The sequence below is a fragment of the Ipomoea nil genome, unplaced genomic scaffold (genome assembly GCF_001879475.1).
Source record: "Ipomoea nil cultivar Tokyo-kokei standard unplaced genomic scaffold, Asagao_1.1 scaffold0317, whole genome shotgun sequence".
In the NCBI taxonomy this organism is placed as follows: domain Eukaryota; kingdom Viridiplantae; phylum Streptophyta; class Magnoliopsida; order Solanales; family Convolvulaceae; genus Ipomoea; species Ipomoea nil.
Window position 1 is genome coordinate 1,378,367 of NW_017616745.1, and position 15,895 is coordinate 1,394,261.

General features: G+C 36.2%; 3 protein-coding genes across 3 annotated transcripts in view; all 3 read right to left on the reverse strand.

Moving 5' to 3' along the window:
- LOC109165556 overlaps positions 1-15,895 on the reverse strand; it is a 50,710-nt gene that overhangs the window by 27,900 nt on the left and 6,915 nt on the right. Inside the window, exons 3-4 of the mRNA XM_019314374.1 lie at positions 12,244-12,396; positions 12,038-12,103 (exon numbers count right to left, since the gene is read on the reverse strand). Of these exons, the coding sequence (XP_019169919.1) occupies positions 12,038-12,103; positions 12,244-12,396 (219 nt within the window). The remainder of the gene's footprint in view (positions 1-12,037; positions 12,104-12,243; positions 12,397-15,895) is intronic.
- The window catches only part of LOC109168198 (60S ribosomal protein L11-like), a 54,809-nt gene that overhangs the window by 9,699 nt on the left and 29,215 nt on the right, over positions 1-15,895 (reverse strand). The window lies entirely within an intron of this gene.
- LOC109168236 (ankyrin repeat-containing protein At5g02620-like) lies at positions 12,410-13,767 on the reverse strand. Its single transcript, XM_019317277.1, has 3 exons — positions 13,705-13,767; positions 13,116-13,616; positions 12,410-12,501 (listed from the first exon to the last, which is right to left on the reverse strand). Exons 1-3 carry the CDS (start codon positions 13,739-13,741, stop codon positions 12,458-12,460), a joined length of 582 nt encoding a protein of 193 aa, XP_019172822.1. The 5' UTR covers positions 13,742-13,767; the 3' UTR covers positions 12,410-12,457.

Below are 15,895 nucleotides of genomic sequence, written 5' to 3' on the forward strand. Positions count from 1 at the left end.
ATTGATTTTTTGGTAAATTAATTGTGAAATGTTTTTCTAGAATGCCGCCCAATATCTATTTTACATCTTCTATGTGAAAATGCGTTATATTCATAAGATCTTCTTGGACTTTTATTTAAAAGGTCCAATAATGTAGAGATATTGGACTTTTTGAGGCAATTATAGATCTTGGGAGGAATTCACATTGGTCAATAAAAATTGATTTCAATGTTAGTTTTTTTTTTTTTTTCCTTAGTTTAGCCACTTTATCAGGAAAGGTAAGGGGATAAAGGAATCGTGTGTTCACCATCCTCTAAATGTAAGTTTTCTTCCTTCATATGTAAAAAGGGAATAAATAAATCAATCAAATTGCGGGAGGCGTGTTACAAAACATTTTAATATCATCATCAAAAGTAATAAAAATGGCTAAGTTGTCTTTTTATGTTCTTTTTCTCCTCTCAAATTATATATAGATATATAATATTTTAATATATTCAACATTTGGTATTAAAGTCTGTCAACTTGTATTTCATGTAGTGAGATATGATAACAATTTCAATATTGTATGGTCCGATCCTAAATTGGATGGGAAACTCAATTACAATTATTGACAAAGTATAATGATCACACATTTGAAAGCCCAAAATCTTTAGAGCTTTGTTGACCCCGTCGACCAGATGGAGCAACGGCTAGACAACAAGATCAATTAGTTTGAAAAGATTAACCAAGGTATTGATTGTGGTCGTTGAGAAGGTTGTATAATTAATGTGAGATGACCTCTACAAAAACATTTGATATGTGTTTCTCTCGTCTTACTGATATCTTATATTGAATGAGATGAAAGTTATTTGGAGACACTATTGAAGATAGTGCAATGATTGAAAAAATTCTTCCTATCATCAACAATCTCCTTATAAAAAGAGGGTAGACGACATTGGTCCAACGTGTCCGGTATGTGGCATGCAAGAGGAGACGGTGGTTCATGTCTTTGCACTTACAAGTTAGCGTTGGATGTGTGGGAGCTATCTAACCTCAATATATATACATACATACATACATATATATATATATATATATATATATATATATATATATATGTATGTATGTATGTATGTATGTATGTATGTATGTATGTATGTATGTATGTATGAATACAAAGCTGGTTAGACAATAAGTTTAATTAGTAATTACAAGGTTCCAACTCAAGTTCTATTTCATGTAGGAGTTGTCTATACGCTCTCTTAGTTTGAGCCGATAAGTTATGGACAACCTAATCTAATTTGGTTAGTTTACCTAGTTTTGATCCTTTCGGATTAGGATTATAAGGTAAATTTTACCCAGATTATTCTCATAAATCAAGTATTTATGAATTGGAGTTTATGACTTTTGAGAATACATACATTTTTAGAAGTCTGTTGAGGAGGGAAATTGGTTTACACGAACTCTTGGAAGCACCGAATTGAACGAGTTAACTCAGTCTAGTTCGCCGCCAATTCGGTCGAGTTAGGCTCCTAGGCGGTTGAGTCGGACGAGTTAGGCGCATAGGCGGTCGCCTGGGGGAAATCGCCATAGTCTAGGGGTGTTTAGGCCGATTTTTGCAACAATGGTCTTAATACTTATTCAAATGTTCAAGTATTTCGAGCCTTAGTTCAAGTATTTCGAGTCTTAGTACTCATTTCAAGTATTCAAGTATTTCAAGTATTTTGAGTCTTATAAGTACTCATTCAAGTGTTCAAGCACTTCAAGTATTTCGAGTCTTAGTACTCATTCAAGTATTCAAATATTTCAAGTATTTCGAGTCCTGGAACTCATTCAAGTTTCAAGTATTTTGAGTCTTAGTACTCATTTAAGTATCAAGTTTCAAGAGCATTGCATATCGAAGTTCCTTCATTTCTTCAACGAAGGCTGGATCCAAAGGAAGCTTGTTGAGCTCTATGCAAATGGGTGCCTTATCTTTTCCAAGAGTGCGATTGGTCACTTTGTAGGAGTACACTCGTCTAATCGTCTCAAGACGCAGTGCTTCATATACATTTTTCGTGCCGATCCACTCTAAGGCAAATTCTTCTTCACCCTTCATTGCTTCAATTGTTTCAAGGAGAGTATCTAATGGAGATGTGTGCCACTTTTGCCATTGCATGACCCGATTGTAATCATTCTCCATAAATTCTCGAAGCAGTTGATCTCTTGATGGAGGGATTGGTGCAGCTTTTGGTACGGTCACAACTGCTTTCGGGTCAACAGCCTTTTCAGTTATCAATCTTTCGTCCTCATCTACCTATGCAGGTTCTTGTGTCAGAATATTCGGTACCTGCTCTGCAAGGATAGGTTCTTGTGGGAGGGAACTTTCGGTGGGAAGTGTAGCAGCAGCAATCGGGTTGGCAATCACTTCTCTCGTCTCTTATGGCAAGCCAGGTTCTTGTGGGAGACTTAAGTGATTGACCTCCGTTTCCATGACAGCAGGTTCTTGTGTCGAACATGGGGGTATTCGCTCTGCTGAAATGGGTTCTTGTGGATGGAGGCTTTTTGGAGAACTTGCATCGGAGGAAGATCTATGCTTTCGTTTCTTGGAAGGTTTTGACTTATCTTCCCCTTAGAAGATGCTTCTTTCGTCTTCGTCTTATCTTCCTTCTGTGAAGGCGCTTCTTTCGGCTTATCTTCCCCCTGAGAAGATACTTCTGTCGTCTTATCTTCCTTATGTGACGATACTTCTTTCGCCTTTGCATCCAACTTTGACGAAGGAGGGGGAACAGATTTTGCTTTTACAGGAGAGCGAAATCGTCCTGTTGATTTTTGCCCAAGATGTGAGAGAATGAGATTATCATCATCATCAGAAGAATCCTCCACAATTACTGGATTCTTGGATGGAACAAGTGGTGTTTGGGTAGGTCTTTCGTCTGGAAGCTTTGTTGCTGACTCTGGTGGTGTAGATGTCGGGTGCTCTTCGGGTACTCCTTTCGTCTTTACATGAGACGAACTCTTTTCTGTCTTCCTTCGTTTGGGCTTTGGTTGGTCTTCTTCTGAATCTTTCGCCTTTTTAGACTTTCGTTTGGATTTGACAAGTTCCAAAGGTATTTCCAATTCCAAAGCTTTCTGCTTGTCATAACCCGTGGGCTTGTACTTCATGGCACGCCTTTAGTCCAGGCCTGACTCCTGCTCTGAGGGGGACATTTTTCGTGGTAAGTAGATGACTTACCAAAAATCCAAACCCCATCTTCTTTGATATATCTCCAGGAGATGTTCTTCCAAATGTGATGACATGGAGAAGATGGTTGAAGATGACTTTTGACCAATCGACTTTGTGTTCATTGAGAAAGGCGTGCAGCATTCTTAACTTATCCTTCGTTACGTCGTCTGTGCCCGACGTCTTGTTCTCGACAATCTTGTTAAAAATATCCACTGTGAACTCGTAGTCCAGGCGGAACCACTTCTTTTTTAAGGGCCACGTGATTACACTAGGAGCCTGCTTGTTTTTGATAAATCTGTAGAAGTCATTCTGATCATAATGGTAGAAGGCGAAGTTTGGCTTGTATGACTCATCTCGCTGAGGAAAATCATAGGCTGCTCGAATGTCTTCCGATGTGATTGTCACATCAAATTGGTTGACCCTTGAAGATATGGTGAGTTCATCCGCAAACACGCTTGCATTCAGATTTTTCATTCACAATCTCTCCTTTGAAAATTATTTGTCAAAACTATACACATACAATCTTTAAGGCACAAAAAATAATCAACATAGTATTCTTATTGACGTGTTGTGTAAACAAGCAAAGCTGCAAAAACAACATAAAGTTAATGAATAACATATTTTATAAGATATTATCCCAAGAAAACCATCATCCATCAATCATGAATAACCAAGCAATTAATTAATTATGAGTGACATGCATGCAAATCAATATGGGAGCTGGGGAAAATCACAGTGATCGAAAATGCCCCGTCCGTACGTAGATGACACCAAATCTACCAGAAGAGGGAATTGAAGAAGCACAAATGAAGTGACCGGCAAACATGCAAATGCAGCCACTATAATAAGAACTCCCCTTCTGTTATGCCCAAATACCAGATACACTGTGGCGGAGAAGGCAATCATCATAAATATTATGGACAAAAACAAGGTGACGAGACCTATGATTAATCTCTTGGGAAGAGCAAATAGGAAGTTTTCTTCTGCATAACGCGAAGTTAGGATGGACAAGAAGACCAGCAAGGAAGTGGCGGATGTGAAGAGAGATGCAGCATTTGAAATGGAAAATGCTGTGAAAGCATTGTGGTTGGAGAAGATTGGGAGGCCATTTTCACCATTGTTGCCACCAGGAACTGTTATGGCAGCTGCAAAGACGACGGTAACAATGAGGGCTGCTGCAATTGTGCATGAAGTTGATGTGTCTTTCATCCATTTCTCCCCTGCCTCTTTTAACTCCTTATGCTCCTCCGTAAAGACCATACTCGGAGTTTTGCCATCTTTATTCAGAAATGACAACAAATTTGTTGGTGTGATTTTTTCCACTTCCTGCAGATAAGATGAAATGAATTATATATATGTGTGTGTGTGTGTGTGTTGTAACGTTTATCCGTTACTATTATTATAACATTAGGATAAGTTATGATAATATTCAGTATTTGATATGTGGTGCAACACTAATAACCTAACAACTAGACTACCATTATGATTAGGAGTCTAGTTAGGGTTTAGGAGACCTAAAGACAATCAACCACAATGATGGCCAGTGGTTATATAAGGTCACTAGTCCTCTCACTGCTCACATTACATACCTCATACACCATCTAGAGAGAGCTGAGTAAAGTGAGAGACAAAATACTCGTTATCTCTGCAGCAGTCCGGATCGCTCAACCGTAACAGAAACTATGGCTGGAGGTTAGTCGATCCTATGATCACATATTCTATGATGCATGTGATATTTTAGTCTAACAGTTGGTATCAGTCGCCATAAATAATCTCTGCCTAGTTTTTTTTTGTTTAATTGCATATAATATTTGCATATGTTGTATACATATTTGTATAATTAAATTACATATGGTGAATATTCTTTGGTTCGCAATTAAATTGTCTGGGCTGCTGGAAATTTGGTTTATTCCGCATTAAGAAATTAAAAAAAAAAAATTGAAATTGGATAATTAATTTTTGGCCTTTTCACTGCTTCGCCGGAAATTGCTTCTTATTTTTCGAATTCCGGTGCTGACTTGCGATTATTCAGATGAAGAAGATGGATGATGAATGTTTGGCTTAAGTTAATTGGGCCAGGTCTGGCCATTTGGGCCATACCTGGGCTCATTTTAAAAAAAAAATTTAATAATAATAATATTATTATTATTTTTTACTAGGCCTGTTTTGGTTCTGGATTAAATCTGAATTGATATTTGGACTACATCAATTCATTCAGATTAACATCATCATCATATCTGGACTTCTTCTAATTAAATTATCCAATTGTTTTTTTTTATTAAGTCTATTATTAAATTATTATTCAACTTTGAATAATTATTCAGTTTTAATTTTTCAGTTGAATTTTAATTTAATAATGTTTTTCAGTTTAAATTGTATTAAGTGTTGCAATTTAATTGTGGAGTATTTTGTGAGTAATGTGCATAATCTGAGCATGCTATTTATCTCTTTATTGCAATAATTATTTGACTGTTATAATTATGTCTGTAGAAAAACATGTTCATTAAGAAAAATTTAGAGCCTTTGAGGTCTGAATTATATGCTATGCATGGTTTAGTGCCTTTTAGGTGAATTAGCGACTTTCAGGTTAGATTATGCATATTATTACTCAATATTCAGTTATTACTCCATTCGTGTTTTATAAAGTTCCTAAAGCACATAAAGTACATAAACAATTCGTAGTTTTACCCTATTTAAAGCCTTATCCATAGGTGAAACTACTCTTTAGATCTCTCAAACGATTTTACTTCAAAAATGAGAACACATGAATTAGGGAAGTTTCTTGGGGAGGAATACTAGTTCTATGGCCTTGGCTTAAAAGCCTTGTTGCTACTAGTCCCCTTGCGACGCTACTCTGTCTAAGGAGTTGGTATTTAACCGAGCTTCGTCTCGACCAACTTTCCTGGGAGTATACCTAAGGATTGTCTATCATATTTTGGTTTAATCTGTTTGTTTATTAGGTTTTCTTGCTAATGTGATTATGTTCTTTGGTTAATTAAAGAGTAGCCACAGCATCTTTAATTTTTCCAAAATTACATATTAAGTTTTACTCACATAAAGTTAATGCAAGAATATTGTAATTCACTCTGCGTGATATGGCAAAATTTAGCCCACAGGCAATTTTGTTATATTTGTAGGGTTAATTAGGATGAAATACCATGCTATGATCATAATTTGCCCACAGGGATTATGTATCGGCATATAGTTTTGGTAGTTTTGTCATTAAGGGTGGAAAAATTGAAATCGCACCCATTCCGTTTCCACCATTCGGTTTTGGTAAATTCATTATGCGTAAAAATTTAGCCCACAGGCAATTTTTATGGCATCCGAATTTATCTTTCGCATAATTTTACATTGGTAATATTATGTACTTCAGTATCTCTCTCTAATTTTTGTGCCTCGAAAATATTCTAACCAAGCATTAATTATTATTCTTTACAGCAACTCATCCTGTCACCCAAACACAAATTAATGTTCCAATCCTTAATGAAGATAATCACAAGGAGTGGAAAGATGCAATTCTCAGACAATTAAGATTATTAGAGTTGGATTACGCTGTTCTCAATGAGGAACCCCCTGAGGTTACTGAAGAAAGCACTAGCGAAGCCAAGCAGCTTCGCGCACAATGGGAGAAATCCAATGGATATGTGTGCTCTTCATTAAGTCAAGAATTTCCAGAAAAATTCGTTTTTGCTTTGAGGACATTAAGAAAGCGAAACCCTTGCTCAAAGCTATCGATGATAACTTCATTGAATCAAAGAAAATTTTGGCAATGACTCTAATCATGAAGTTGAGAAATTTGCGTCTTTCCACTGTCAAGGGAACGCGTGAACACATTATGCAACTCAGGGATATTGCGGCTCAATTAAAGGAGTTGGAAATCATTCTACCAGATGATTATTTGGTGCTTTTTGCACTTGATACCCTTCCTCAGGAGTACAATCCTTTTAAGATTTCCTACATCACACATAAAGAGGACTGGTCTATCAATGAGTTGATAACCATGTGTGCAATGGAGGAACAAAGGCTTGTGGCTAAGCTTGGGTATGTTCCATCTTCTTTTGTTTGTTTCAAATCTAATATGTCAAAGTTAATACTAATTCTTGGTGGATTGACTCTGGTTCAACAATCCACATTGCAAACTCTTTGCAGGATATGACAAAACTGAGACAGCCAACGGGAACTGAGTGTAGCATCTTCTCTGGAAACAAGATTGCATCACCAGTCGAAGCTGTCGAAGTTTGCAATTTAGTTTTGGACAATGGTTTTGTAATGACATTAGAAAAGACATTTTATGTTCCTAGTTTTTCTAGGAACTTAGTTTCAGTATCTAGACTTGTACCCTTCAGTTATTCTTTTGAATTTAATACCAATAATATCAAGTTATTTCGTTATTCTACTTGTGTTGGTACTGGTACATTGTCTAATGGTCTTTTCCGTCTTAAATTAAAGAATGATTCAGTTTACAATTCTTTACATGTTCAAAACGGCACCAAACGGTGTAGTATTAACGACAATTCCTCAATGTTGTGGCATCGGAGATTAGGTCATATCTCCCTTGAGCGTATTAAAAGGTTGGTAAATGATGGAGTACTTTCTACTCTAGACTATACTGACTTTGAGACTTGCGTTGACTGCATTAAGGGTAAGCAGACAAACAAGTCAAAGGAAAGGTGCCAATGGAGTTCAACGTTGTTGGAAATTATTCATACTGACATATGTTGTCCTGATATGACAATACCTGGTCAGAAATATTTCATCACCTTTATTGATGACTTCTCAAGATTTTCCTATGTGTATTTACTTCATCATAAACATGAAGCATTGGATGCCTTTAAAGCTGAAGTTGAAAACCAATGTAACATGAAAATACACATAGTTAGGTCTGATAGGGGTGGTGAATACTATGGTAGATACAATGAGAATGGGCAAGCATCTGGTCTATTTGCTAAGTTTCTTCAAGAGCATGGGATTGTTGCCCAATACACCATGTCTGGTTCTCCGGACCAAAATGGTGTAGCTGAAAGAAGAAATCAGACCCTTCTGGATATGGTGCGGAGTATGCTTAGCAACTCTAAGCTTCCTAAGTCGTTGTGGGATGAAGCGCTTAAGACGGCAACGTATATATTAAACCGTGTTCTAACCAAGGTTGTCCCTAAGACACCGTTTGAGTTATTCAAAGATTGGAAACCGAGTTTGCAACATATGCGTATTTAGGGATGTCCGTCTGAGGTGAGGATATATAACCCACACGAGAAGAAACTTGACCCAAGGACGATTTGTGCTTTCTTTATTGGATATGCACAATCTTCTAAGGGTTATAGGTTCTATTGTCCATCTCATACTACTAGGATAGTGGAATCAAGGAATGCTGAATTTCTTGAAGGTGACTTGATTAGTGGGAGTGATCGGTTTAAGGACTTAGTTCCTTCCTTTGATCATATTGACTCTCACCCTTCTACGTCATCTGGTGGTACTTATCCGTAGTGCTCCTTTAGTTCTGCCTGTAGATATAGCGCCTACCGTTGAGGTTCCACAAACTGTTGAGGATAAACCTTTGGAAGAACCAGTTCAGGACTTACAGCAACCGTCTGAACTAGATTTCGAACAAATGGTTGAACCAACTCAGGATATACAGCAAGATTCTGAGCCGATGCAGACTGAACCGATTCAAGAACTGCCACCAGTTCCTGAAGAGGTAGTTGCCCCGCAGCCTGTACAAGGTGATGAGGGTCCAACTTTAAGACGGTCTACTCGGATAAGGCGATCAACAGTTCCTAGTTATTATGTTTCGTATCTACAAGAATCTGACATAGGGGCAGAAAATGATCCTGAAACATTCTCTCGAGCCACAAATTGTGCACAGTCTGACTTATGGTTAGAAGCCATGAAGGATGAAATAAATTCCATGAAGGACAATGGAGTTTGGGATCTTGTTGAGTTGCCTAATGGGGCCAAGGCCGTTGGTTGTAAATGGGTCTTTAAGGCTAAAAGAAACTCATTAGGAAACATTGAGAGATACAAGGCCCAGCTTGTTGCCAAGGGATTTACTCAAAAAGAAGGAATCGATTACAAGGAGACCTTTTCTCCTGTATCAAAGAAAGATTCACTTCGGATCATTCTGGCATTAGTTGCACATTTTAATCTTGAGTTGCAACAAATGGATGTGAAAACCGCTTTCCTAAATGGTGATCTAGAAGAGGAGGTTTATATGAAACAACCTGAAGGTTTCTCTTCTAGGGGTGGTGAGCATTTAGTATGTAAGCTTAAGAAATCCATATGCGGTTTAAAACAAGCCTCCCGTCAATGGTACATCAAGTTCGATGGGGTAATTTCTTCATTTGGTTTTGTTGAAAATCCCTCAGATAACTGTATATACCAGAAGGTGAGTGGGAGTGAAATTTGCTTCCTTGTTTTATATGTGGATGACATCTTACTTGCCACCAATGATAAGGGGATGCTTCGTGATGTGAAACAATTTCTTTCTAAGAACTTTGATATTAAGGATATGGGTGATGCCTCTTATGTTATTGGCATTAAAATTCGTAGAGATAGGTCCCGGGGTATACTGGGTTTATCTCAAGAAACCTATATAAACAAGTTTTAGAGAGATTTCATATGCAAAATTGTTCACCGAACGCTGCTCCCATAACTAAGGGGGATAAATTCAGTTTGGACCAATGTCCGGAAAATGACTTGGAGAAAGAATCCATGGAGAACATCCCTTATTGGATGTCTTGGATATATTTGAGTCTGTATAAGGCCGGACATTGCTTTTGCGGTTGGAATGCTTGGGTGTTACCAACACAATTTGGGGTAAGACTATTGGAGAGCTGTAAAGAGGGTTCTAAGGTATCTAAGATGAACCAAAGGTTACAAGCTTGGGTTTAGGCAGACGGACAATTTAGATCTTGTCGGTTATTCAGACGCGGACTTTGCTGGCTGTGTTGATTCTCAAAAATCAACATCAGGGTGCGTCTTTATTGTGGCCAGTGGGGCTATCTCATGGAGAAGTGTTAAACAGTCCTTAATAGCTACTTTTACCATGGAAGCCGATTTCGTTTCCAGTTTCGAGGCAACTTCATAGGGTGTTTGGCTAAAGAATTTTAACTAGGGGCTTAGAATTATGGATTCTATATCTAAGCCATTGAAAGTCTACTGTGACAACTCAGCTGCAGTCTTCCTAGCTAAGACCACAAAAGTGGGAGTCGAATTAAGTACATCGACATCAAGTTCTTAGCAATTAGGAAGTGTGTCAAAAATAAAGTTCTATTCTTTGAACACATTAATACTGGGTTGGTGTTAGCAGATCCCTTGACTAAATGCATGCCTTCATTTAAATTCAAGGATCTGGTTTAGAAAATGAGACTTTCATCTACTTTGTGATTTGTATATACATTCAGTTTCAATAAAATTCTTTGGCATTCAGACATTTTCTCAATTAAGTGTGTACACATTCATTTGCTTCATATTGATGAGAAAATGTACTTCAGGGACTTGGAATAAACATAGGGTTTATTTCGTTGGGTTTTGTTTCCTAATTAAGTGCTCAATGGCAGTTTGCATTTGATCATAATGGATACTACTCGTGCTAATGAGAACATATCATTATGGTTGGTGTTTTTTTGTTATTGAGTGGTAGTGCTTGCACCAAGTGGGAGAATGTAACGTTTATCCGTTACTATTATTATAACATTAGGATAAGTTATGATAATATTCAGTATTTGATATGTGGTGCAACACTAATAACCTAACAACTAGACTACCATTATGATTAGGAGTCTAGTTAGGGTTTAGGAGACCTAAAGACAATCAACCACAATGATGGCCAGTGGTTATATAAGGTCACTAGTCCTCTCACTGCTCACATTACATACCTCATACACCATCTAGAGAGAGCTGAGTAAAGTGAGAGACAAAATACTCGTTATCTCTGCAGCAGTCCGGATCGCTCAACCGTAACAGAAACTATGGCTGGAGGTTAGTCGATCCTATGATCACATATTCTATGATGCATGTGATATTTTAGTCTAACATGTGTTTCAAACAAAAATAAAAACAAAAGTATGTTGGTCAGACAACCCCAACCCCAACCAAATTGGTCTGTAAATTGTTGATTTGATAACTACAAAATCATAAGTTTGACTCTCAATGGAACTACCTAGGTTGATTTACCTCCTTAGACTGTGGTGACAAGATTGGCATGGGGTTTAATTACCCCGTGTGCGCACCTTTGTGTAGTACATGACTGTGAGTTTCATCGTTATCAAAAAAAATAAAAATAAAATGGTGGGCCGGGGGAAAACATATAAGAGATTGTGACATATTATACCTTAAACCATTGCAGCTCTCGTTGCATTTGAAGAGCTGCACCAGAAACAAGATTTAATTTGTGCAGAGGTGCTAATTTCCCAGCCAAATGCAAAATGGTATTATAATTTATGTCTAGATAATCCGGTAATAAATTCCTAAGCACACTGGTTCCACAAACAAAGTTAAAAACATTTTCGCTACGGTTCATTACTGCAACGTGAAGTATATTCTGCCGCATAGAGTTTAATAAATAAACCGACAAAGGATATACTTCCGCAATATTTAGGATGACTTGCCAAATGTCTAAACTCGTTGCATGAAAGAGTGCTTGTTCTGTAAGTGAGATCACTTGTGTATCATTTAGGGTTTTGAGTTGATCGCACAAGCATTTAAGAAGCTTCACAGCTTGGTGGTGCAGCACTATTTTGTTTACTTTGCTCTTCCCTACCATCCCTGATAGATACATAGATAGATATATCGATATAACAATAATAAACAATAATAATACATCCTTTCAAAAAAAAAAAATACAATAATACATAAACACATATATATACATACATTGTAGTAGTGAGGTGATGAGGTGGAAAATTGGTGTAGATGTTATTGACTCGGCCTTAGAAACACCTGCATGCAATATTAATTTTTACTAGTAAGTTAAAGATCAAAATGAGCAGTAATTAATAGTTGGCTGGCAGGCACTAAATTGAAGAAGAAGTATATATATAAATAAAGATAGACCATAGAAATAAAAAAAAATTACTCACAATAGTATATGAAACTTTGCCAGAAGTTTAGACTGTGTTTATTAATAATGTAACAGTCACTAACAACTATGACCTCCAAAGCTGATATATCGGCAACTAACGTCTTCTGACGGCCCAAATCAGGGTACCTTATAACCAACTGCAGAGCCAAATCTGTATATATATCATATAAATTCAATTAAATTATAATAAGCTAGCTAAGCAGAGAGGCTAATTAAGATGGATAAGATATAGTTGGCGGGGGGCGGGTATGTACTGCTATAGGCAATTTATATCATGGACCAGGGTCCGTATAATATTATGGACCCTGAATTGAAATAACGAGGTACAAAATTCATACTCATAAGGTACAGAATTTCATAACACAAAATATAAAAAATCACAACACAAGACACATAGAATATATAGCATTATGGACACAACTAGATTGAAAAGACGAGCGAGGTACATAATTCATACTCGTAAGGTATATAATTTCATAATGCAAGACATGAAAATTCATAACACAAAACACATACACATGAAACATGGTCGTTCATAGTGGAGTGAGACACTGGTCACCATATTGCATTGTGAACCCTGATACAAAAGTTTTGTACCTTCAGTTAACACATTCTGTATTTACAGTTAACCGTTTGTGTACATGTAAACAAATAACTTAATAATTGCTGACACATAATATGATAGCTACATGTACAGAAACTATCAAGTGCATGCATGTACAGAATGTACCAACTTTAAATACAGAATCTAAAAATTATTTTTAGTCCAGGTCGGTTTACAATGTAAGGTAGGCCCTGGTATAATTTCCAACCCCCTCCCCCCCACACCACCCCGGTCATGGACTCATGGTATAATTAAGGATTGACTACTATACGTACCATAGAATTTATATAGGATTAAGTTAACAAGAATGGAGACACCAGATGGGCCTGCATATGGATTAGGGTGGCCGTATTCATCATCCCTAGTCACACCAAGGAAATACACAAAGGCTTCCTTGCTTTTGGGAAGATTATTCGTAACTGCATAATGGATGGCAAAAGAACCATTGTTGTCTTGAAGATAGAGGAGATTAGAATTCCGGCCAACAAGGATATGAGCCACCTCAATGTTTCCATGGCGGGCAGCGATGTGAAGTGGGGTAAGCCCATAGACGTCTCTGGGGCCAAGTTCATGGTCCGACAATAATGATACAAGCTTTTCCATAAAGGAGGCATTACCTGCTTTAGCACCAACATGTAATGCAGTCTCTAAGTCGTTGGTAAGTGGAGATTGAATTGATGAAGCGTCATGGTTGAAGAATATTAGAGCTTGCTCCCAATTTGCTGCCAATATAGCTCTGTATAGTGGCCGGTATTTGCAGAAATCATCTGCAACATCATCTTCATCATCATATCATATCATGTATGGGGAAGCTAGCTAGAATTAATGAATCAAATTTAAACCACTCTGATCTACCTGGATTTTGAGGAAGTGCTTGGGAAGGAGCTGCCATTTAATATCTGCAAATTTATTCTATCTGATGATCTTAACTCAAATGGAAATTTATGGCCTGGCAAGCTATGCTTTATTATATATATATGGTAAGAAAGGTGATGAAGACGACAAAATTTTATTAATAAAACAAACACCCAAATTCCAAACATGAGTGCCCATTCTTCTTAATTAATGATATAAATGGTTGTTAAAACTATATTACAAATAATAATTCCTTTTAAACAATTATTACTTTAGAATTCATTACATCATACCATGCATTTATCTATTTTCTTAAATCTGATTTGTTCAACAACCCTCGAAAAATTGTACCATGGACAATGGTTTACCTTGCATTGTGAGCTCTGATCCAAATCAAAATAACTTTGAGATTTTATATCAGTAAACTATTCAGTGGACCTAGGTCCACCTTGCAGGGTGGACTCAAGTCTAAATGTTCATAATTTACATAATAAATTTTTACAATTTACATTTTAAAAATTCACAATTTGTATATTACGAACACACAGTGTTAACATAAATGTAATTGATTACCCTGTTTTGTATTCACAAGTTCCTTTCAAATACTGTTGTCACACAATATTAACATATTAAGGTTTGATAACCATGTATTGTATTCACAAATTCCATTCTATAGTTGTTATGTGTTTTGACTTAGAAACACAATTTATATTCTAGAAGTTCACAATTCTAATACTAAAAATATACAATTTATACGTTGTTTAGGACCAGGGTCCACCTGCAATGTCCACCTTGCAGGTAGACCCGGGTCCATGGTATAACAACTCTTTTGTGCTTGCAGTTAACACATTCTGTACATGCAGTGAACTGTTTTTGTACATGTAAACAAATTGAAGATGCATCACATGAAAATTACAAACAATAACATGATAACTACACACATAAATTGTTACTAGATATACAAAATATGTTATTGCAGACACATAACATGTTAATCAACATCTTATGTGTCTGCAATTAACATATTCTGTACATGCAGTTAATAATTTATGTCTGTAGTTACCATGTTATGTGTTTGTAATTATTATGTTATGTGCTTTTAATTTGTTTACAGCTACAGAAATTATTAATTGCAGTTCCAGAATATGTTAACTATATATACCTACTTTTTGGATTAGAGTTCACAATGCAATATGAACACGAATCCATAGTATGACAATTGACAACCATCTTTGCTAGCTACCCACTTTCTTATTACATGGCAACCAAATTAGTCAAACTTTGTAAAATAATAACAATAATAATAATAATAATAATAATAATAATAATAATAATAAAGATTTTAATTTGAGTTACTAAGAGTGTGTTTGGTTGACAGGTTTAGCTCTAAGGAATAAGTATTAAAGTGATTCGTATTATTTGGTTGATAGATTTTTAGAACAGTACTATGGGTTTCAAATACCCCCTTAATTGAAAAACTCATACCTAATAAAATAAGGGTATCATCCCCTTTCATTCTCTTATTCCTTCTCATCCCCTTTGATTAGTGCTTTTAGATTTTTGTTTTTATTTTTTTGTTCATATTGATGTTTGGGATGTCTTTATATTAGAATCAATTATCTTGATTTTGTGTTCTTATATTTTTAAAATCTTTATTCTCATTATAAGATCATACATAACCAAACAACATTACTAATAATCATTCACAATCCAACTTACTACCAGTACCAAACATGCAAAATACTTTCACTAAAACTCATTACCATTTACCAACTATTTGATACTCATTTCAATTCTGATTCTCATTTGCGAACCAAACACACCTAAGTTTGACTCCATGGTATAAGGATTGTTTCAACAGCTGGTCAGCTGGCAGCTAGCTACAACTTTCCTACTATTATATGGTATGAACTATGAAGGGTGATGAAGACGACAAAATTTTATTAATAAAACGAACACCCAAATTTCAAACATGAGGGCCCATTCTTCTTAATTAATGATATAAATGGTTGTTAAAACTATATTATTATATTACAAATAATAATTCCATTGAAACAAATACTTTCGAATTCATTACATCATAATACCATGCATTTATTTATTTTCTCAAATATTAGCTGTTCAACAACCATCTTTGCTACCTAACCACTTAATTATTACAGGGATAGCCATGCTAATTACAGGAATTTTA